Here is a 22,210-nt window from a genome sequence, read left to right on the forward strand (position 1 = left end):
GCTAAACTCAAGTTGGTAGCCCAAGAGCTTACTCACAGCTGGAAGCCTCCTTTATCAGCGGTATCCTGAATATGTACTCACCAGTTGTAGCAGGAACCAGGACAAATCGTCATTAATGTGCTTTCTGTTGGATTTTTGTTACATTATTTGAACAATGAGACCTTGAAATGTTTCTCCCATCCATTCATTCATCTATTTTCCTTTGTTTATTTCTATACTGACACTGTATTAACCAGTAAGCAACATGGTATAACCTAACCTTTCACATCTGAATTTGGAAAAAATAGAAGTTTTATAGGATCCTGATAAGAGAAACATTAGAATTTATGACAATGGGAGTGAATTTGATAGTGATTAAGGTGAAATGAGCTTTATGGATAAAAAACCATCACACAGGAAGGAACGTGAAGCAGATATTGTGAATAACAAAAAAGATGAGTTAGTGAGGAATTTGCTATTGAAACAACAACGATTGCAGTATGACTGGAAGTGGGAAAAAATTTACAATTTGTATGCCACAAGTTTGTTACTGACAGGCCATTCAAATACCACATCAGTGTTAGCTTAAGGATCATTTAAATACTAGCTTCAAAGGTTAACATAACTTGACAGATGTAATGACATTATCAATAAATTAGAAGACATTAATGTTTTAAAGCAGAATGTTCTACCTCACCTGGACATATATTACCATGTCTGATAGTTCTTTAGCAATTTGGCTGCTCTGTTTCTTGGGTTTCTGTGGTTGAGAATCTTCCACGTCTGTCCAGTCTGTATCTCCAGTGTGAATCTTATAGGGCTGTCCACGAGGGAGCTGACCAATCATCCCCATGCTGGCCCTTTCTGATCGGATCATACTCTCATGGCTTGAGATGGAGTCTGTTCGGGGTGGCCCCATTGACGCAGACTTGATGAGATTTTTGTCTTCTGTTGTGTACATTGCCAAACTTAACACTTTCTCTGTAATAATAATAATAACAATGACAACAACAATGATAGCATTAGAAATGTAGGGGAAATTTTTTTCCTTTGCTCTTCATTTTCATCTGCCTTACAAAAAGAGAAACACATCTATGATCTAGTCACAATTTAGAAAAGACTCTTAGAACAAGAGTTTCAACAAAGAACACAATACTTCAGGCGATTCAGCTACATTATAGGCAAGTACAATAAAAAAAATCATATTTTGAAACAGGCCCCTTTACACACCAGCTCATGTATGAACTAATAACTAACAAACTAAATACAGCAAAGTCCTTCCTGAGAAGCTATCATATGCTCAGTTGCCAAGAAAACCCTTTTATAGAACCTGTAGGTTCACTACCATGTTCACAAGAGCCTACCTCCTGGATATAATAATCTTAATAATATATGATACCATAGAAAATTTGGAGAGAACGACAAATGATAAAATTGATTCATCTGTAAAAAATTATAAACCATGAGAAAGAGGAGAAACTAGTAGACAAAGCAACAGATGATCTCACCAAGACAATGGATCCTGAAGAGCCTGAACTGTGGTCTAATATGTGAATGTAATAAATAAGCAAGAGGAAGTCACAGAGTGACCCCACATGTGCTACAATGTTATCAGGCAAGCTATGTAACGCCATGTTAATGCTCCTACTCAGAATGCCAATAATGAACTTCCTGATATTTATGTCATATGATGAGCCGAATTACCTTCTAGATTCTCATCATCATCATCATCATCATCATCATCGTCGTCATCACTGAAGTCATCATTTGCAGACCCTCCACTTGTGTTGGAAATTATGGAACTTGCCCTCCCAGAAGATGTGTGCTTGCTACTCATGCTGCCGGCACCACGGAGAGGTGTGTGGGAACTGCTTCCATGTCTTACAGATGCACTGGCAGCGGCTGCTGCTGCCACCGCTGCAGGTCCAGCTGGTATTTCAGCTGTCAGCTTCTTGTTCTTGATTAGAATACGATATCGAAGTTGGGAAGGAGATGGCAACTGGACCTCATCGCTAAAGTCAGTCTCAAACAGGAACTTGGTCACAAGTTTTTCACCGAACACAGACTAAAAGGAAACACAACAAAGTATTTCTTAGTTAAACAATCCAATCAGTCTGTGACATGTAGGCATATTACACTGTAAAATACTTAATGAAATAGATCTAATATGGTGGATTCTGCAAATAGTCCTACAGAAAAATACGTTTTCAAAACTCACACACCCCACAACACGACCACGCTATCCCCACCCATGCCTGATTTGACACCTGCTCCCATTGGCTAGGAGCAGGCTACTAGATTCACTGTCCAGTCCCTATAAACCTAGCCTTCTCCACTCAATTGGCACATTCATCACCCTGATGACGGAGGCAGTATGACCTGTGAAACATTGGTAAACAACTACCATACTACACGGCGCAAAAACACAGAAGACAGAAATCTTTACTCTGTATCTTCCTTTACAACAAAGTTCTAATCTGATATGTCTAAGTGTTTCAATGAACTGACAATAAAACGACACAAATAACTTGTAGATTAGGACATTAAATATATTAATTTATTTATGTCGTTAATAATGTTGATCTACAAGGAATATTTTTTGAACTTTTTGGTTTTAAACTCCTTCCTTCTGATAGCTGCAACTGGGGTGTACTTCACCATTAAGCACATGCTAAAAATTTTAAAAGATGAGAACTAAGAACTGAATCAACATTTACCTGAAAAATATGAGCCATTCGAGCCTGCTGTTGCAGAGAACAATGATTTTCAATGGATAAAATCACTGGATAAGGAGATGTTACAAATGCACTGCGGTTGATAGCTTCTACCACAGATCGAAATGGGATTTTTGTGGTGAATGTGTGGCCATGATAGATGAGAGGAGACCCATCATCTCCATCCCAACAGTCCAGCTCCACACAACGGCAGCCAGTAAGAAGCACCTGACAACAAACATGATGTGTAATCCTCGTCCTTATTTGAATACCCATAAGAATTGTTTTCTGCCTGATTGTTATGAACTAAACATACTAGAGTCCTACTGATTACAACACTCTGTGAATATTTTAGAACCTGTACCTAATATCTGATTCAGATCTTTAACTCTTTATGTCCTAATACTAACCCTGACTCACAGGCACAGAAAAATGCCAATAGAGATAAGTAAACTTCACTATATAATATTGCCATGATCTCACTATCACCGCAGATGACTAACTAGGAAAGGTGACAACCAACACAGTGTTCACACATATCAGGAAGGCTATGCCCTGGCAGTCAGGAAAATTGCTCCTGATGATCCATCCACTTAGTCATTCATAAAGGGAAATATCTCACAAATAAAGTACAGTACAGTATTAAACTACAAGTACATACCTGACTGTATAATTCAACGGAAGACTCGCCTTTGAGTTGGTGCCCTGTGAGGTAGGTATTATGTGATGATGCAATATAGTAGTGAGACAGGGGCTGGTCTGTCTCACTTTCATCAGGTCCAAGACGTTCGCTAACAAATGCATAGTTGTCTTTGTCCATGAGAAAACGAGCAAACCCTTCAAAGGATAAGCAGCACTGGGCTCGAAGTAAGGGATCTGGTTCATGCCGCTATGAAACAACCACAAAGATGACAGTTAAACTTCTACAGTCTATTCTGGAACTCGGCTACTCAACCACTGTTAAGGGAGACAATCTGCTTATATATTTTTTTAACACTAACCCCACCACTGTCACTGAAACACTGACATTTACAACTTATTAGTTATGTCGTTTGTCACGGTTCTTGTGACACAGATTTCTGAAATTTATTCTTTACCTAACTACATTTAGGTATTAGAGATAATGCTGCAACAAAAGCTATTTTATATCCTTCAATAAAGGAATTGAATTGAATATAATTATGGACAGCACATTCAGGTAAGGGTACAGCATACTGTAACATCAATTATTCTTGATTGTTAGTCAATATATTAATATAATTTTGATGATCTTAATAGATGGCAGACATGGACTAGTACTTGTTAGTTTTAAATTAAAGAACTTTGTATTCAAATATGAGAGGACAAATTATTGTTCAAACTAAATTCTAAATATGACAACTTGATGAATGTGTAATATTGACAGATGACATAACAAAACTTGTGTTAGTTCTGAGTATCACAGCTGTAATTGAAAATCACTGACCTGTATCAGTGCCTTAACTTCATCCTCGGTGTGTTGCTCCATCTGTCGAGTTTCCAGGAACTTGACAAAGGTGGCAAGAGTGATCACCTGGGATTTTGATGTGTCTACTCCAGCACAGTTTGAAACAATGCTTGCTGATGCAATTGCATCAAAGATCTTTTTCTTCTGCAGGTTAGCAGAGCTCTTGTACTCAAACAGGTCCAGAGAACTATTTCTGGTCAACAAACCTAAATCAGAGATACAAGCACAAATTTACACTAAAAATAAAACTATTTAAATAATTAACTCTATGGTGCAGAATCCTTCTGGAGAACATGATAGCTGCTCAGCTAATGACAATATTTCCCATCTTTTAAGGAAGCTGAAAGAAAATTACTATGTTCACAAGAACCCACCATTCTAATTTATCTTGAACCAGATGATTACAGTACACAATCTTATACCCTATTCCCGTAAGTTCAGTTTTATTATTATACTTCCATTAATGCCCAGGTCTACCAAGTTGTCTCTTCCTTTCGGATTCACTGACTAAAATTTGTATGCACTTCTCATAGCTCTCATTTCGTAAGATTTGAGGTTTTCACAGGGGTGAGTGTGACGGAGGCAGTATGACCTCTGAAACGTTGGTTAACATCGACCAGACTACACAGCGCAACAACCCAGAAGACAGAAATCTTCATCTCTCATTTAATTTGACAACTGTAAAAATATTTTGCAGAGAGTACGAATTGTGAACTTCCTCATAAAAAGTATAAAGTAATTACTTCTATCTATACCTCAGATGCCACTGAAGTTCCATGGCCTTTTCTTACCTTAATGAAAATTGTTTCCACAAACAAGACAGGCATTAAGTCATGGTATCGTATTTGGTACTTAAGACATACCAACACACAATTACAGTAAATGAAAGTCATCCCATTATACCCATTATTTCTGAAATGAAGGAAATGCCACTACCAAAATTCATGGTAAGTTAGATAAATTTTCTTTTTAATTTGATATTTTGATTCACACTCAGTCAAAAATACTAATAAGGGTTAAGAATCTAATAAAACCAATATACATAAGTAGGATTTGAGGTTCTTATGGAGGTGAGTACAAAGATGGCTGTGTACTGTGAAGTTTACCAACATTTCTGAGGGCTTGCTGCCTCCATCATCACCTTAATGATGGAGGCAGCAAGGACCTCTGAAGCATTGGCAACCTTCTACCAGATTACACGATGCTACAACCCAGAAGGCAGCATCTTAGTATACCTAATTTTTATTTCAATAGTCCAAAAGTCAATCAAATAAGCACAATTTTTATACTTACCAATTCTTTGTGGTGGCTTTGCTGCATGTTCTGGTGAACTTTTGATACTTCCATCATTTAGCGAACTATCAGACATGCTTCGACATGTAATTGCAAGCTGGTCAAACAAGTCTCTTAGGTCCTTCCGTGCTCGTAAACTGAAAATAATGACAATATCTTATCATTAGTTTGTGTGTATCAGATTATAACTAGAATAACTATAACTTCATAAGTAGTGATTGTATGTTAGTGCAAGTTAGAAAAATAATAATATTCTATGCTTGTGTTTGGGAAAGAAAAGATTCATACATTGGTTAGACTGCTAGCTATTCTGACTATTGTATCTTTTGTGACAGTCCTCGGACCAGTTTTGGTGAATACCAGGATATATGACAACTGTTTCCTTCAAAATCTTTGTCTATTCACCATTAATAAGCAACTTTAACTGCAACATTATTGCTAAAAGAGCAATACTGTTTCCTTTATGCCAGTAAAGCTGTGTAAAATAATACTTTTATGTAGCATTAAAATCAGACAACAAAATCACCCATAGTCAACATTTATTATATAACATTACTGCAAACAGAATACACAATATTTAGTCACAAATCTGTATTTTTTGGTCAAAATATAACAGATAAAAGGGTAACAGCTAATTCTATAATTGTGACGATGATAATTCAATTCAATTCAATTCAATTCAGTTCTCTATTATTATTGTGCTGCATCAAGATCCAGAAGGCCAACTACAGACACAGCACAAGAAAGAATAAAACAACAACAATAATACAGCTGTGAATGTAATAAGGTACTAACAAAAATTTGTAGATGGTTGGAAATTAAAGCCATGAACAAACAGCAGTCCACATGTCAATGGCTGAGAGTACTCTTAGCTGGATGAATCAAATACTGAAACCTAACTAACTTTTTATATGGCTATCAATAAAGATGTCAGCAAACATTCATATTTTAAAATTGTTTTTTTCTTGGTAAAATGTTTTTTCTCTCACCTGAATGATCGAAACAATGCAACAAAGTCCACAAAATCAAGCTGAGTCTCATGCGTGATGGAACCAGCTCGAAAATGCCGCATCTGCCAAATCTGCTCAGGCCCTCCAACCATTTTTCCTTTCTCCCTGTACAGACAAATTAAGTTTATATTCCTTATTGGGGCTGAAAAAATAATTGTTTTTTATGAGAAATTTATGAACTAACAAAAGAAGAAAACTAGACAACCAATTACAGTCAGTTTTTTCCAGAGCTACTTTGGCACTATGTCATGATTTTAATAATTGTGTGAAACAGAGAATATGACTGTGAAGTAGAAACAATGACTACCTTCCTTTTTAAGTCATGGTTCAGGAAGTCTATATATTACTGGTAAATCAGAATGTGTTTTAAAACTGTCATCCAAAAGGTCAAGAGATGGGAGGATAACATATGGCAAATTCCCAACTATCCACAAGCAGATTATCTGGTTTGTGGATTATCTGAGCAATAACTTCTTTTATATAAATGCAGAAACAGGATTTCAACATTTTTCTATAATAATAATAATAATAATAATAATAATTTATTTACATTCCATGGATCCATAAGACAGTCAGATGACAATAGGATGTGGAAAAAGTCATAATAATAATAATAATAATACAATACATATTATAAAGTACAATTCAAACTATTATATAAATTTCACATAATACAAAACAAAGTATTTACCTAGAGAAATGATAAGCTACAAGTAGATCTACCCATTACACACAAGAAAAGGTTATCATTTATTTGTAAACAACATAAATTCATTGACAGAGTAAAAGGAGTGTGTAATTAAGTATCTTTTTTTTTAATGCTACCTTAAATTGCTCCTTCTTATTTACAAGACTTGTGAGATTTGATGGTAGACTGTTGAAAATTTTGATTCCTGCATAATATGCACTCTTCTGAAAGCATGAGAGGTTGGCAATTGGTCTATGTAGCTGATTTTTATTCCTTGTGTTGACACTGTGTACAGCAGAATTAGTTTGAAAGAGTTCTTGGTTATTTACAATAAAGTTCATTAACGAGAATATGTATTCACAAGGTAGAGCAAAGATCTCTAATCTCTGCACAAGCTTTGGAGTGATTGGAGTTAGTTTTTGAGGATCTACAGAAGATATGGTTAAACAATATTTTTTGGAGCTTTTATGGTTGTGGACTCCCAGTAAGATGGCTGAAAACCATTAGAAAATTATAGTGACAATAGAAGAAAAGCCCAAGTTACTTGAAAATTTTGAGAATGGAGAATCAGTGACAGAATTAACCAAAGATTATGGAGTGGGGATTCAGTTAATGCATCCATGAAATACTGCTACTAGGCTGACCTCTGAAAACTTGCTGATCAATATGCTAATACAATCATGGAGGAAAAAATGGTGTTGGATGCTATACCTTGTGCACAGTCTTCTATGGATCCAGTAATGCTGGTTCAATTATAAAGGAAACTTTTTCCAAATCCAGAAGAAGACAAATTGCAAGATGTTGCTAACAGAGAAATCAGCAAGTTCAAAATTCTTGACATGGTGTTGGCTATGAGAAGTTTTGAAAACATCAATAAAGAATTGCTGAAGAACAGCTACAGAGCGATGCATGTTAAGTAGGTTTCCAGCACGAGACAGACAGACACATTGTAGATGCTGCTGCATAATAAACAGGAGAAGAAGAGGGTGAGGAGGAAGAAATTCATACTTCTGCAAGGAAAACTTTAAACAGTTCACAAAAACAAGTCATCATTACAATCTGCTTCATAAAATAAAGTCAGTCACGTACAAAAATATAAAGCAATTTGTAAACTTCTGTGAATGTATAAAAAATATTCTAGGTTATGTGTTTCTCCCCTTCATTAGGCCAGACAACTGGGAGTTTACTGTAGCATTCTAATGGTTGTTGAGAAAGTAGACTGTCACCAACCAACCAAAAAGCTAACTGAGGGCGGAGGAAGATTTTGTATTAGCATTGTTGAACCTTTAGGGTCTGTTGTTAGATAGTAATTTCCCACACATTTTATTGGCCCTGTATGACAACAATGTGGAAGAGGAGAATACATATGTATTTATCAATTAAGACAAATATTTCTCTACCTTTCAGATTTTATGTTCTCAGGTGGTAAAGATGCCAACTGTGGTCTTCTATGATGTCATACCATGATCATGAGACACCACATCTCAGAAGACCACAACTGTCATTTTTATATATAATCATGGTTAAATAAAGTCCATAGTTTACTGAAGCATGATTCTTTGAACATGTAATTAGCATTCTTAAAAAGATAATCTATTGTAAAAGGCCAAGATTCACTTAATAGGCCATGCTGCCTAACATCAATTTGACTATGATGATTAATGATAATTATCACTTATGATGAGGAATGGGAATGGGGTTATTTTATTTTATGTCACTGTTGATATTAAGTAGCACTAAATAATACATAAGAGGATGAATGCTAATATAAGCTGAATGTGGGAATAAAAGACCTACTGAACTTTTCAAAGATATTAAGCAATTCAACTAGAGAAACTAAGGAAAAACACAGAAACTTATGTAATGCAGCTTGTTTCTGGCCAGGAACTTCTGAATGTGAATCAAATGTATTAATGTTGTGCCAAATTTAGCAAATGGGTGGCACAAAACTTTTGTGTGGCTTGAAACATGAAATCTCACAGGTGTATTAAATTGTATTTAATCGAAAAAGCGAGACACATTCTTCCTTATTTTGCATGAATAATATAGCCTATTATGTCCTCTATTACTATTTATAACAGAAGCCTGTATGTTGCTGGTGACAAGCCAAGAGGTATGGCAATGGCACATCATTCTGTACTGCCATGAAATTCTGACAGTTCATCATTGTAAATAAAAAACATATTCCTCAATTTGTTCAAAAGTCACTCATTATTCATTTACTTATTAAAAACAGAAAACAATGGTTTAAATTTTATGTCATCCTTTTTAGTTTTTATGCAAGCCAGTCCACATATGGATTTACAAAGAAAAGGATAATATATACTTTATCACCATTAGAAAAAGTAAGTTATGCTCTTGAAAATAAGGGAGTTCATAATTGACACATTTTCACATGTGCTGTTAAAATTAAACATCATTCTTATGCGCATAGACAGATGAAAACAAATCTGATAGGTGTTCAAGCAGTGTTGCAAAATGTGCCAAAACATGGGTGACTATCATGTTAACTTTCTCTTCCCATATATACCAAAAGATAGGGGAAAGTTCTTAAGAGGCTCACAGACATTATTGCTTACTCATCAGCATTCAAGAATACAAAGATCATACTATAGTATTTTGAAGTCAATTTTTTATAAATCTGTTATGTTCTGTATTGTTATATTTATTACAAAATTCTGTTTTTGCCTAGCATCATTCATGACAGAATTAGCCATATTTATATCTGATGTGCAAACAAAGAATACTTAAAGAATAACCATCCAACAGTTATGATTGACTACGGAAAACAAAATAATTACAGTTTATGTAATTTCATCTCCTTATAAAACAGGATACTCAGAATTCCACATAGAAGGACTAAAAAAACAGAACACTGCTTCCTTGCCTCAAGTGAGTTAGTTCTGCAGTAATAAATCTAACTCAGATAAATCAAAGATAAGTTGTTTAAGGCTTCTCAGACTGTGGATTCTTTACTATTTATATAAGTGTGGTTTTCTATAAATTTTTATTTCATAATCTCATTCCTTCTTTCATCCATATTTCCTTCTTTCCTTCCTCAGTTTGCTACTCTCAGTTAATCTGACTCCATATTACACTGCCTTTCTGTTAACTCCAGTACTGCATAGAAGCAAACACGGTTGATGAATTACCTTCTCCTGTACATCCTTCCAACAGCAAGTATTGTTTAGCACTGCTTCTCACAACATCTGCAAGCTTCTGCATCCGCTCCACATGGATGCTGTAGTAAAGTCATGCCTTGCATTAATGGGAATAGGGAGGGAACAGTATTATGTGTGTAGGTGTCTGGTAGTGATAGTAGTGTAGGTACTTTTGAGTAATTAGATAGTTAATTGGGTCCAGCAGCCTACACAGACTTACAAACCAGCTAGTGTTCTGTTACATTTGATTAAAGCAGTCTTGTCCAGTTGCCTTTGTTTGTGAATGAATGTAAAAAATTACAGTAGCAGCTGTCCATGTGTTTGTTATTATCAAGTGAGTTGCCACAGCAGTAATGGACGTGATTCGCATTCAAAAAATACCCAGCTTCAAATGAGGCCAGAAACCTGCAATCTTGACTGTGTTTTTACTTACTCTTTCCAGGAGAAAGCCATGATAAAACTACCAATGATTTCTTTCTTCCATGTCATAATTCATAACAACCATTTCTCACTCAATGTTACAAGCCATCAGAAATTCATACAACGTCATACAATCACTTACTAGAATAAACAAGAGTTCATGTTAGGTCTCAAGTTATATCTTGACATCTTTGGAGGGAAAGAACAGAAATTACCTTTGTAATCCATAGGCACTGTGATGGGTCGGACTGCAGGAAGAAAGTTTGTCGAGGTTGTCATTGGAACCTTGTGGACTTGCACCACTGGCCAGAAGACTTTGCCTGACCTCAATGTCACTAGAGATAGAACGTGAACGTGGAGTTGTAATGAAAGTGCTAGAACCTGGACCTGATCCAGGACTTGGTCCACCAGATATTCCTGTAGGTCGCCGTAGGTACATTGAGCCCATACTGATACCAGCTCCTATATCAGGTCCAGTATCATGTTTTAGACCAAGATCCTGAAAGGGAAGATCTGATATTAGACACTTCTGTTCTGAATGAGTATTTAAAGTAAATGGCTGTTTCCTCCACTAAAATACATTTAAATATGTATTCTTCATGTCTTAAGCAACATAAATATATTTTTATATTAAATTCTACAAAGACTTCTGAAATGCTGGTAAAAATATACCAGACTACACAAAGCTACAACCCAGAAGACAGCTAATTCCACATACAGAGTTTTAGTTCGAAAATTGAAGGAGAGAGACTACTTCAAAGACCTATGGAAACAGGGGAGTATAATATTAAAATGAGCATAACAAAGTAAGTTGTGAAGATGACTGGGCTCATATAGATCAGGACAAGGTCCAGCTATAAAACGTAGGAAATTTCTTGATCAACTGAGTGACTATCAACTATTCAAGAAAAATTCTATCCCACAGCATTCATCAGTATTATAAGTGAAAATGTAATGGTGTTTTATTGTCTTTAACTTCTGAATACAAATCAAATAGAGTCGAAGAATACTTTACCAACATGAGCCAAAAATAATAAAAAAGTTGATATAAAAACCCTAGATTTCTGCAAGTTTTAAGAACAATAATTTACCTTTAGAGCCTGTATGTTGCCTATAGACTTCTTTTTCTTGAACTTTACAGAGGCTCCACGACGTAAGGTCCCATTATCAGGAGGAGACATTCCACCCACATTACCAGTCAAAGCCCAATCTCGTCCACCAAATACCTGCCATACAAAAATATATTACAGAACACAATATTGGTATTATAATGACAGAAACCTCTGCATTTACTGAAGAAACCTGTCATTGATAATACTACTTCACAGAGGCTAATATAGAGTTTATTTAACAATCTCTCTGTTCAAAGAACCTGAAAGTTTTATGACAATATTAAAACCAGATATTGTAATGATACTAAGTCATTTCAATGCAGCTGACATCCTCAGCACTCATTTCTCAAAGATCCACATATTATCCTCCCATCTCAGAAATAAGCAAAATAATTTTTTTTTCTGTCCCAGCAAACTGTTAAAGCTACAGACAGATATTACCTACCCGAATAGCATCAGCTGTCATAGGCCCACAGCAACCTTCTTCAAAGTATAGTTGCAAGTACTGCTCTTTGAGCCACAACATCCGCCGATCTGTCAGCTGGAGCTGTCGTTTCAGTCCTCGTACCACCCAACATAGGCCAGTATACCACATCCTGCACACAGATTTATAATAATTGCTATCAAATTAAAATCTATTGCAATAATTAAGCAAGCAATTCTTCACACACACACACACACACACATTTTCTGTTCTGACTTGACACAACAGAAATGCTGTTCGGAAATAAACTGAGATACTGACATAAAGGAGTAGTTACCGCAGCCATGTTGGATTTTATGTTCTCACAGCAGTGAGTATGAAGATTGCTTTTGTGCTGTTGTACCATGTAGTCTGGTAGAAGTTTATTCACATTTCAAACACCCTGACGATGGAGCATGAAGCACCTCTGAAATATTGTCAAATTCTACCAGACTACTAGGCACATGAACCCAAAAGACAGCTACCTTCTTGCTTGACCATACAACAGTAAATTCTATGATCAGTAACAGGTAAGAAAGCCGAACAATTTCCTTTAAAAGTTGAACTGCTATGATGGATCATTCTAAAACACAGTAGTGTCGTTCATCATGAAGTGTCAGTAGAATATGCAGAGCCACAACTCACTGAGAAACATAAAGATGAATCCCACCAAGAGAAAAGTGGTGTGCTCAAATTATGGAAGAAGTGATATCATTATTTAACGCAAAAATTGAAACGAAAGCCTCTGTTTTGATTACATCAACAATCAGGACACCGAACTCAATTTCTGACGTAACAGACAATATCCTCTTACTTGTATGTTGTGGAATTAATGGGAAGAAGAGCTCCCCATATCAAATTAAAACAATGAGCACTGTATTAATTGTGACAGGAAGAATAATAAACTCTTTATTCAAATTCAGGGGAAGAATGGAAGCATACCTGCAGAGTGTGGGTGGACAGAGGAGGAAGAGCACTCGATTATCACTGAGATTCACCCCATAAACGAGTGACAGGCAGCATTCAGAACCAGTAAATCGGTCGAGGCCGTAACGGCGACAAGCTGTAGCAAGATCAGGATCTTTATCCCTGTCTCGACCTCCTAGCACTATCTCCTTGACGATGGCCAGGTCTAAATAGCCTTCTTCTAGTGCCACTCCTGCAGATTCACCTGGTGCAGACAACTTCATTGCTAGACCTGGAGCCACTGTCTCTTCTGGGTTTGCTGACAAACTGTAATGATAATGACAGGATCACTTCAAATGCAGAACCAATCTGGAACCAGAATAACTAACATACCAACATATTTCTCTTTCAACCATTCTGATTAATCTACCAAGCAGAAAGTTCACTATGAATTAAAAATGGAACTGTTACGTTAAATGGAGTACTATAGCATCTGTTATTGTTTATAAGAAATTACATGGAAAAGAACAAATAAGTAAATGCCTTTGAGCTTCATATGCAAACACATATAAGCTATGTATGGTAGACTCCTGATTATCTGCATTGCTGACAAACAATTGTGGTTTTAGAAAAACTTAGAATGTTATTTTTATAAAATAAAACAAAGCCTAACTTCCATATAAGTCCAAATGCTGTAGTTATGGTGGTAAAAGGGAAATGTGGAAACCTTATCACCTAATGAAAATATTTACAAAATTATTAGCAGTATCATGTCATGTAATGGAGGCAGGAACTGAAATGAATTTTATGTTTCAGTGCAGACCAAACTGTGTTAAGTTCCTGAAACTGTAACCATGTAAGAGAACCTTTCTCCACAGTGTTTGACGGATGAAAAGAAACCTTAGATATACCTGTAATCTGGAGAAGAGCCACTTCCACCTGTTCCAGTTCGCAGCCCACTCCATCCTGGGCGGCTCCATGTCAGAGTGGCACAACTTCGTTCCAACCTGACATACACCAGTGCTGTCCGTGAACCTCCCTCGGCATCCCAGTGCACTGCTGTGCTTCCATGGTGTAGCACCTGTCACAGCATAAGACATTGTAAGCTTCATTTTCCTGCGAAAGGAACCTCCATAAGGCTGGGCCAGTCGCTGTGGAGTTGTTTGAATGTGGATGTTAGCTTGCAGCATAAGAATGTAACATTCTCAATGCCAGGCATACAAGTGGCAGTTTGTGGGCAAAAATTGACCAACCCAAGCATTTTTCATCAGAAAAGCAAATTATTTTGATGAATGTGCTTTGTTAATTTATATATACTCTATTTCCTTGATTCTAGGACACACTTTTTTTCACATTTTAAAATTTCTGAAATTGGGGTGTGTCTTACATTTCACATCTAAGAATCAATATAATGCATTTTTCCTAAAAACCTCTTAATAAGTCACGAGTGTGTCTTACAATTAAAAGTATCTTAATATCAAGGAAATGAGATATTTCAAATATACAAAGCTTGCATTATTATCTGTGGAGTCTGAGAAATTACATATCTGCTAAATAATAGGAAGAATTTTTCTGTACTGTACTGTAAAATATTAGAATTAAATGTGTAAATCAACTAAAATTACATGATTAATTAAATGTCTGTGAATAAAGCATCTTGTAAAATACGTCATGATGGGCTGGAAATAAATGTCTGAATCACTGAATCAGGTATTTGTTTAGTTTCTTTATACTGATAACCTTAATTTGTTAGGCAAATCATAAAAAAACATAAGATAAAATATGTTAACATTTCCACTGTATAAACTTATTTAGTTAGAAGTACAGTACATACATTGTATCTTTTTTTACTAAAACAAAATGTTTTTACAATAAAATGATTTTGGTTATAAAAAATGTCATACATTTTAACACCACCTTTCTTACTACACAAAAACAGAAAACCTATTAAAATGGAACATTTTATTTTCTTTACCTGTAGTACATGGTGATCAATTCCACTATGAGGAGCAGAGATGGGAAAAAAGCTGACACCATGGTCATTGCTAAGGGACTGTACAGGTTGGTACGTATCAAGATCAAGGTCATAGTCGTGATCCTCCGATTCATCCACGAGATACGAACGCTCAATGCTGGATGTGTGTATACTACAACCACAAGAAAAAAAAAATTAATGCACAATATAACACCTCTAAATTTATATTATCTGTTTATATTGTTCTTAGAAGAAAAATGTAACTGCAATATTTACTTTCTATTAAAGGTGGAATGGCTACCTGAGTTGGTCTCGAAATAGGTTGTGTGCTGATTCCCGCCCCCGTGCGTGATAGTGCTGGTGGAATGAAGCAATACGATCCATGACTGCCTGAGTACGATAGATCTTGTCCAAATTGATTAGGCCCCCAGGTCCAATCCGCGTGAAATAATGGTCCTCACCATTATAGTCTGAGATAAACTGCAAACACAGACATCAGCCAATGATGCAGACCAGCATGCAACTACACATCAAAAGTCTTCCATGTCTCAGTTTGATTTCCAACTTTAATTTTTTGTACATTTTCTGAAATAGTTTTCTTTACAGCACAACATAATTAGCTTGCCTCTTCTGTAAATAAAAAACAAATGTTATAATCTGTTGTGCAGTGGGTGGCTGAGAATGGCCCCTTGGGGTTGAAACACGTTTCAAAAAGTGAATTATAAATAAATGCTAGTATAGTGAGAACCATGACTGATCAGTGATATTATTAAAATAACTTCACGCTGAAATAAATTTATTAGCACAATATCTCAATAAGAGCTCATAAATAAGGTGATGCTTAACTCAGTCACTATTTAAAATCAAACAATTACAGTGTAAGAAATATAAAAACAAATATGTTTAATGTAATACAACTATTGTGGTTAGCATGCTTGCCACTGGACCCAAGGTCCGGGTTCAAACCCGGCCGAAGTCGATGGATTTTTAAGGGTGATAAATATCCATAGCACAACTTCGTTCAGAGGGGAAGAAAAGTCAGCGATCCCATGTTGTAGATTTACGGCATATAAAAGAACCTTATAAGCATGAACGAGATGTTTCGTAAGCCAAATTTAGCGGCCATTTCTCACCCATGTCTCTCCCGATTCTCTACTAGATGGCTCTAGCACACAAAAATCAGGATTGAGTAGAAATTGTGCAGAAGCAGTGACCTGGTCACTCACTACTCACAAATGCATTAATTCAAAGAATAGAAAACCTCTGAAAGGAGGTGACAAAGACCCACACTAGGTTGTAGAGCCAAGGAAGAAGAATAAGAATATAGCTATTGTAATATAAATATTCAGATAATTTTGTATTTGGAGACAGGTTTAACAGTTCCTCCTGTTAAATTTAAAACTTATTTGGAATTGATTACAATATTCTGCAAAAACGCATAGTTTAACATTTGTGGGTCATAATCCACCGGCTCATACATTCTATCTTCTTCGTATGATGATCCATAAGCTTTCCAATGGTTGCTGTTCATTTGTAAAGTCTGTAAGCTTGTGGGTTAATAAATTAAAGTTTAATTCTTAACAGTAATAGCTGTGCATCTATACAAATACTGAACATTACAGTGTAATAACACTAACACTAACAATAAGATTTGAGGTTTTCACAGCGGTGAGTATGAAGATTTCTGTCTTCTGGGTTGTTGCGCTGTGTAGTGTGGTCGATGTTAACCAACGTTTCAGAGGTCATACTGCCTCCGTCATCAGGGCGATGAATTCATACCCAGAAGACAGAAATCTTCAACATCTAGTATATCTGTAGAATTCCATGCTGATCTGATTCGATAGTTTGCCGACAGAAGAACAAATTTTGTCTTACCATTCAAAGATGTTACTTGTGCAAATAGCACATCTTTTGGCAATATAATATATACATTTAAGACATGCACAGTAATTGAAATTTAAGAGAAGAGTATCTCAAATATCGCCTCTTAAAGTATAGTAATTCTGTTTTCCACAGTATAACTGTGGATCCATTTTGTACTGCTTGCAAACAAATGGTCACAGACAGATGCAGGGAAAACTGTGGGCCATTTGTCCGCATGCAGTCCATATACCACCTGCCCTCCCAGCCCCCACCAGGGTTCGATCCAAAGGACAGATATATGGACAAATACGGCAGTGAAGAAAAGTAACATGCAAAATTAATTAAATGCATGAACCAACAAGCATAAGAATGTGCCATTTCAAATTAAATTTGAAAATAATAAAATATAAAAGTGTTACACCAGTACGTCCATACATTTCATTACTTCATCGCAGTAAGAACTAAAAAGCGAGTTAGCGACTTCTATTCCTCTGTTAAGTTGGCAGTTGTACTTTTAAAATTATGTCATATTTACATATATAATCACAGAGTAGTATTCAGTTTAACAAAACGTTACGTTTGTTCATTAAAAAATTAATATAACAATTAAAACTTACTAACATACATCACTGAGCAGAATTGTTATGAAATGCGTAAAATCTTCAGATTCATTATCTATTATAAATATCTGCCAAGTTTATAAAATGTTTAAGAAGTAAGACAAGTAAATGTATCAATATAATTATTACAAACAAATTAGAGGAATGTAAAATTACTGAAAAAACTGTTTATGAACTGCTCAGAGGATGTTTTACAGTACATTATGAAAAAATTATATAAAATAGGCAGGACACAAAAGATCATTCAGCAGAATAATGGAACAAATATTAAACTAAGCAACAGATGAACATCAGATAGGTTAGATCCAAAGAGTAGAAAATGTTAGAAATTAAAATTTTAGCAGAAAATGTGTATAAATAGAGGATAAATAATGTAATTTTCAAAGGATTCTTTTCCCCCACACCAAAAACATATTTTTTAAAGTTCATAAACATTCCAATTAGTTAACAAGAGCCAAAATACCTACTTGAGTAGGAACCTCTCGATTTACAAAAATAAAGATGTCCTTTTATAACAATTAAAAGTCTATGTAAAAGCATTTTTATTTTTTCTACACACTACACAAAATTAACTGATGCAATCTCTATCCATTTTATGCCAAAATGAAACACCAATCAGACTGCAATAAAGTTTGTACTGAAGTCTACTTGTCTTTGAACATTCTCTGTTTTAAGATGGGTTATGGTGGCAGCGGATGTTGTTTTGGTGATAAGTAATGCAACATTAAGTGAGGGGGTATGTTAGTTCGAACCCCAGGGGGCAAGGTGGCTTACCACAGGATGGCGGCCATGAAAGTGGCGGTGCTGAGTGCGCTGGCGCTGAGGACGGTTCAATGCGGTGCCAGAAGGAGGTCTCACCTCCAGGCGAGTGTGTTCCCCCGTTGGGGCCAGCACCACCAGACTAGGGGTAGAAGCCAAGATCTCTCGCAACTCTCGTAGGAATGCTCCGAAGAACGGTACCACAGGGCATTCAGGCATTGCTAATGCCCGACCCAGGGCCCTCTCATACTCAGCAGAGAGGAGTGCAGCTGACAGGAAATCCAGCACTGGCAGCGCTTCCTTCTCTGTGATCGACAGCCAGAATGGTTTCAGCTTGTTTGACCTGTTAGGAGAACATGCAGTCTTCTAGCATAACAGTGAAGATCAGCCTTTGTTTCACACAAAATGTGAAGCCACTAGACTGAGATTGAAAAGAAATGTTGTTTACAGAAATAGTCCCTATTAAGAGTGAGAATCATGAAATCCATAAATAGAAAATCAAAAGAGTTACTGATTTTTAATGCAGGTGGAACATGTAGTTACTATTCGGCTTTGAAGGGTTAATTCTGTTGACACAAACATGAGAGTTCAACTTACAATACAATTATTATGTAAGAGAGGAGTATTAGTGTCATCTTCTGATACTCAGGTTGAATGATGACGTATAATGATGCGACTGGTTTGTGGCTCAGAGGCAAGTAGTTTCCGCCGGCCTACAACATTCCATGTCGGCTGGAGGCCGAAAGAAACCCCTGCCCCTGAGCCGTGGCATGTGTTGCTGATCTTCCAGGTAACCATTCTCTGTATCGTATCTGTTTCCTTGGTGAACGAGATGCTGGCTGTCTGCAGGGCACTTAATAAACTCATTCAAGTCAAATACTTTAAGTATGAGAGCATGAAGAGACATGAATACAGAAATGTTAAATGCTGAATACTTTTTATACACTAGCCTTCTTCAGTACAAATGCCATTTTCATATTATTTAAAGAAGTTTTCTATCATTTTACTGATGACACAGGAAGTGTTCAACAATTTATTTATTTCTCAATTTTCAGCTCCAGCTTTAATTGTTTGTTTTCCATCTGTTACAAACTGATTTATATACTAAGATGATGAAACCTCTACTATGTTCATAAATTACATATAGATTAAGAATCTAAAACGTATATATGATTAAACAGATCTTTTATACTTACAAATTTTATTAATTCAATACATTATTTATGTATAAGCATTCGCATGGGGATACCACTAAAATAAGCATAATACAATACTGTAATTTCCACGCTTATATTTATCAGTAGTTTCAATCGTAAAACATTTAGCAGCACTGAAGCACCTACAGCCTAATCTACAACAGTGAATATAAACAAAACAAAGTAGACATAAAAATAATTATCCATAGCAAGAGATTTCACACTTTTAAAGAAATAATTTCTTGTTTTCAATTTGACACCCCTTTCACAGTGTTTACTTCTTCAAAATAAATTAATTCCTACCTATAAATAGGAACCCAATAACTGGGGTATTACATAATGTTGCAATGGTGTCATTTACAGTTCAAGTTTTATAAATGCTTTATTCTCAGCAGATACACTATGTAAAGAAAACCAAAGTACTAGTATACAAAAGGGAGAAAGACTAAGAGTCTAAGAACTTAACACTACATTGAAATAGTAGCAGGGATACATTATTACACATCTTGTTACTCACTTTAGTCCGGCAACAATCTCCATGGCACCGTTAAAGTTTCCAATGTTCCAACATGTTAGTGCCACTCGAAGGATACAGGACAGGACAGCCTTGCGGTCATCATGTGTGGGCTGTGTGATGATGAGGTGTGTCACCCACGAGCTCACCTGCAATGACGACATGAAACCTCACGTGAGTTTTCATTATTCCTAAATTTTTCAATTTCCAAACAAACTTGTTAGCATACTTAAGCGGCCCATCCATGTACGAGTCTGACTCGGCGAGCTTGGATATATTTCACCACATGTAGATAGCAGACTCGGCTCGTGACACCCCACCCACAAACGAGTTTGGCTCGATGGAACCCGAGCCGAGCCGGACTCGTACGTGGATGGGCCGCTGTAGTCACCATGCCATGAATGAATATAATGGATGTGGAAGCAAATATCTTTCCAATCTTAACCATGGCACTAGACAGGTTAGTCATTAGCTTTGTGCTTTCATGGCAAGATACTTATTCCCAGAGAGCAAATTGCCTGAAAGGAATAAAATTATGCTTTAATGTATACTTATATCTACTATGCCATTTTCACTTAATTCTTCTCAGCCAAAATTTTGTATGCATGCTACATGTTCCACCTAACACATCATTTTTTTATCTACTCATCCTAATAATACTGTGTAAAAAGTACAAACCATGTAGTTCTTCATTTTTCAGGTTCTTTATACCTCAATTTCATTTTTACTTCACTTGTCTCAGGCCTGAATACCTCATCAGTATTTAATTCCCCATCACCCTAAAATAATTAATAAGGCATAACTAGTAGACGAGTCCAGAATTTCCTTTCATCACAACAGTATTACCTAGCTGTAGTTCTCGATCTTAATAAGAAGTGGAGTGCTTTAAGACAACATGGGAGGACAATATTAAGATGGAACTAAAGGAAATAGGGTATAAGGGTGCGGGCCATATTTATCTGCTTCAGGACGAGGCTAATGGCAGGTTTTTGTGAACACAAAGGTAAATTTCTGGGTACCGTAAGAGGTTGGGAATTTTAACTTCTAAAATGGAAGAAAATATTAGGCACCGGAAGACCAAAGTTAAGGTCAAGAAACTGAAAAGAAGAAGAAATATATTGAATAAAAATTTCCTTGGATATTATCCATCATCTAGTAAATATAAAACATAAAACGACGTTTCGGAGATGGGACTCTATCTCCGTCTTCAGGACAAACTTCCTGAATTTAAAAAGTACATCAGGTCCATACCTGTTATGTATATCAAATCTAAAACTTCTTGACGATGGTGAAGAGTCAATTGAATAAAAATTTCCTTGGATATTATCCATCGTCTAGTAAATATAAAACGTAAAAAACGTTACGTTTTATATTTACTAGACGATGGATAATATCCAAGGAAATTTTTATTCAATTGACTCTTCACCATCGTCAATAAGTTTTAGAAGAAGAAATCTGATCATTAGAATTAGTAATTTAAGACAATGTTTCCTCAATGCACCAAGATTATATCAGGCACTACAATATGTGATATATAAAATATTTTACCTCATTGAAGCGTTTGATGAGGCTGCGGACTGAAGGCCTTGCGGCCGATGCGGAGGTAGAGGTGGCGCTCTCTGCGGCTGGTTGGTGTGGATGGTCGGATGGACCAGGTCCCGACGCAGAAGTGGGAACATCACCGGTACCACCACCGAGGTCTAGTGTTACTTGACGTAAGTAATCTATAGGCGGGACCTGGTAGAACAGGTGATACTCTGTGTCGGCCAGCCGCAACGCCACCTCCTCTGGGAAGTGAAGCAGCTTCTGCAACGCCTCAAGCTCTTCTGAGTGCGCCACCTGCAGGGTCAGCAGTGACCGCTTCACCAGCTCTGGAACACCGCGGGCATGGCATCGCAACCACCTCCATACATAAAGCAGTGGTTCTTTGGGTCACATACCCCTTTAAAAATGTTTTATTCCTTCTTGATAATTATTATTAAGTATTTTATTTAATATTTACCAGGGGAATCAGAAATATTACTGTTAGAATTACTTTACTTGTTTACTTG

At 36.3% G+C, this 22,210-nt stretch overlaps 1 protein-coding gene across 9 annotated transcripts in view; it reads right to left on the minus strand.

The window, feature by feature from the left end:
* LOC110832898 (1-phosphatidylinositol 4,5-bisphosphate phosphodiesterase epsilon-1) overlaps positions 1–22,210 on the minus strand; it is a 468,153-nt gene that overhangs the window by 10,123 nt on the left and 435,820 nt on the right. For 8 of the 9 annotated variants that reach the window (XM_087345017.1, XM_087345016.1, XM_087345015.1 and 5 more), the window contains 17 exons: positions 21,708–22,030; positions 20,163–20,308; positions 18,465–18,792; positions 15,509–15,687; positions 15,208–15,379; positions 14,144–14,313; positions 13,269–13,559; positions 12,309–12,459; positions 11,843–11,977; positions 10,967–11,250; positions 6,462–6,587; positions 5,473–5,609; positions 4,159–4,385; positions 3,355–3,582; positions 2,697–2,921; positions 1,684–2,044; positions 677–960 (listed from right to left, as the gene is read on the minus strand). In XM_087345017.1, coding sequence (XP_087201143.1) covers positions 677–960; positions 1,684–2,044; positions 2,697–2,921; positions 3,355–3,582; positions 4,159–4,385; positions 5,473–5,609; positions 6,462–6,587; positions 10,967–11,250; positions 11,843–11,977; positions 12,309–12,459; positions 13,269–13,559; positions 14,144–14,313; positions 15,208–15,379; positions 15,509–15,687; positions 18,465–18,792; positions 20,163–20,308; positions 21,708–22,030 — 3,767 coding nt within the window. The remainder of the gene's footprint in view (positions 1–676; positions 961–1,683; positions 2,045–2,696; positions 2,922–3,354; positions 3,583–4,158; positions 4,386–5,472; positions 5,610–6,461; positions 6,588–10,966; positions 11,251–11,842; positions 11,978–12,308; positions 12,460–13,268; positions 13,560–14,143; positions 14,314–15,207; positions 15,380–15,508; positions 15,688–18,464; positions 18,793–20,162; positions 20,309–21,707; positions 22,031–22,210) is intronic. The other variant, XM_087345018.1, reaches the window with a different exon arrangement.

Source organism: Zootermopsis nevadensis, unplaced genomic scaffold (assembly GCF_977971745.1).
Source record: "Zootermopsis nevadensis isolate Lab colony 2312 unplaced genomic scaffold, Znev_1.0 Znev_ptg000008l, whole genome shotgun sequence".
Lineage (NCBI taxonomy): Eukaryota > Metazoa > Arthropoda > Insecta > Blattodea > Termopsidae > Zootermopsis > Zootermopsis nevadensis.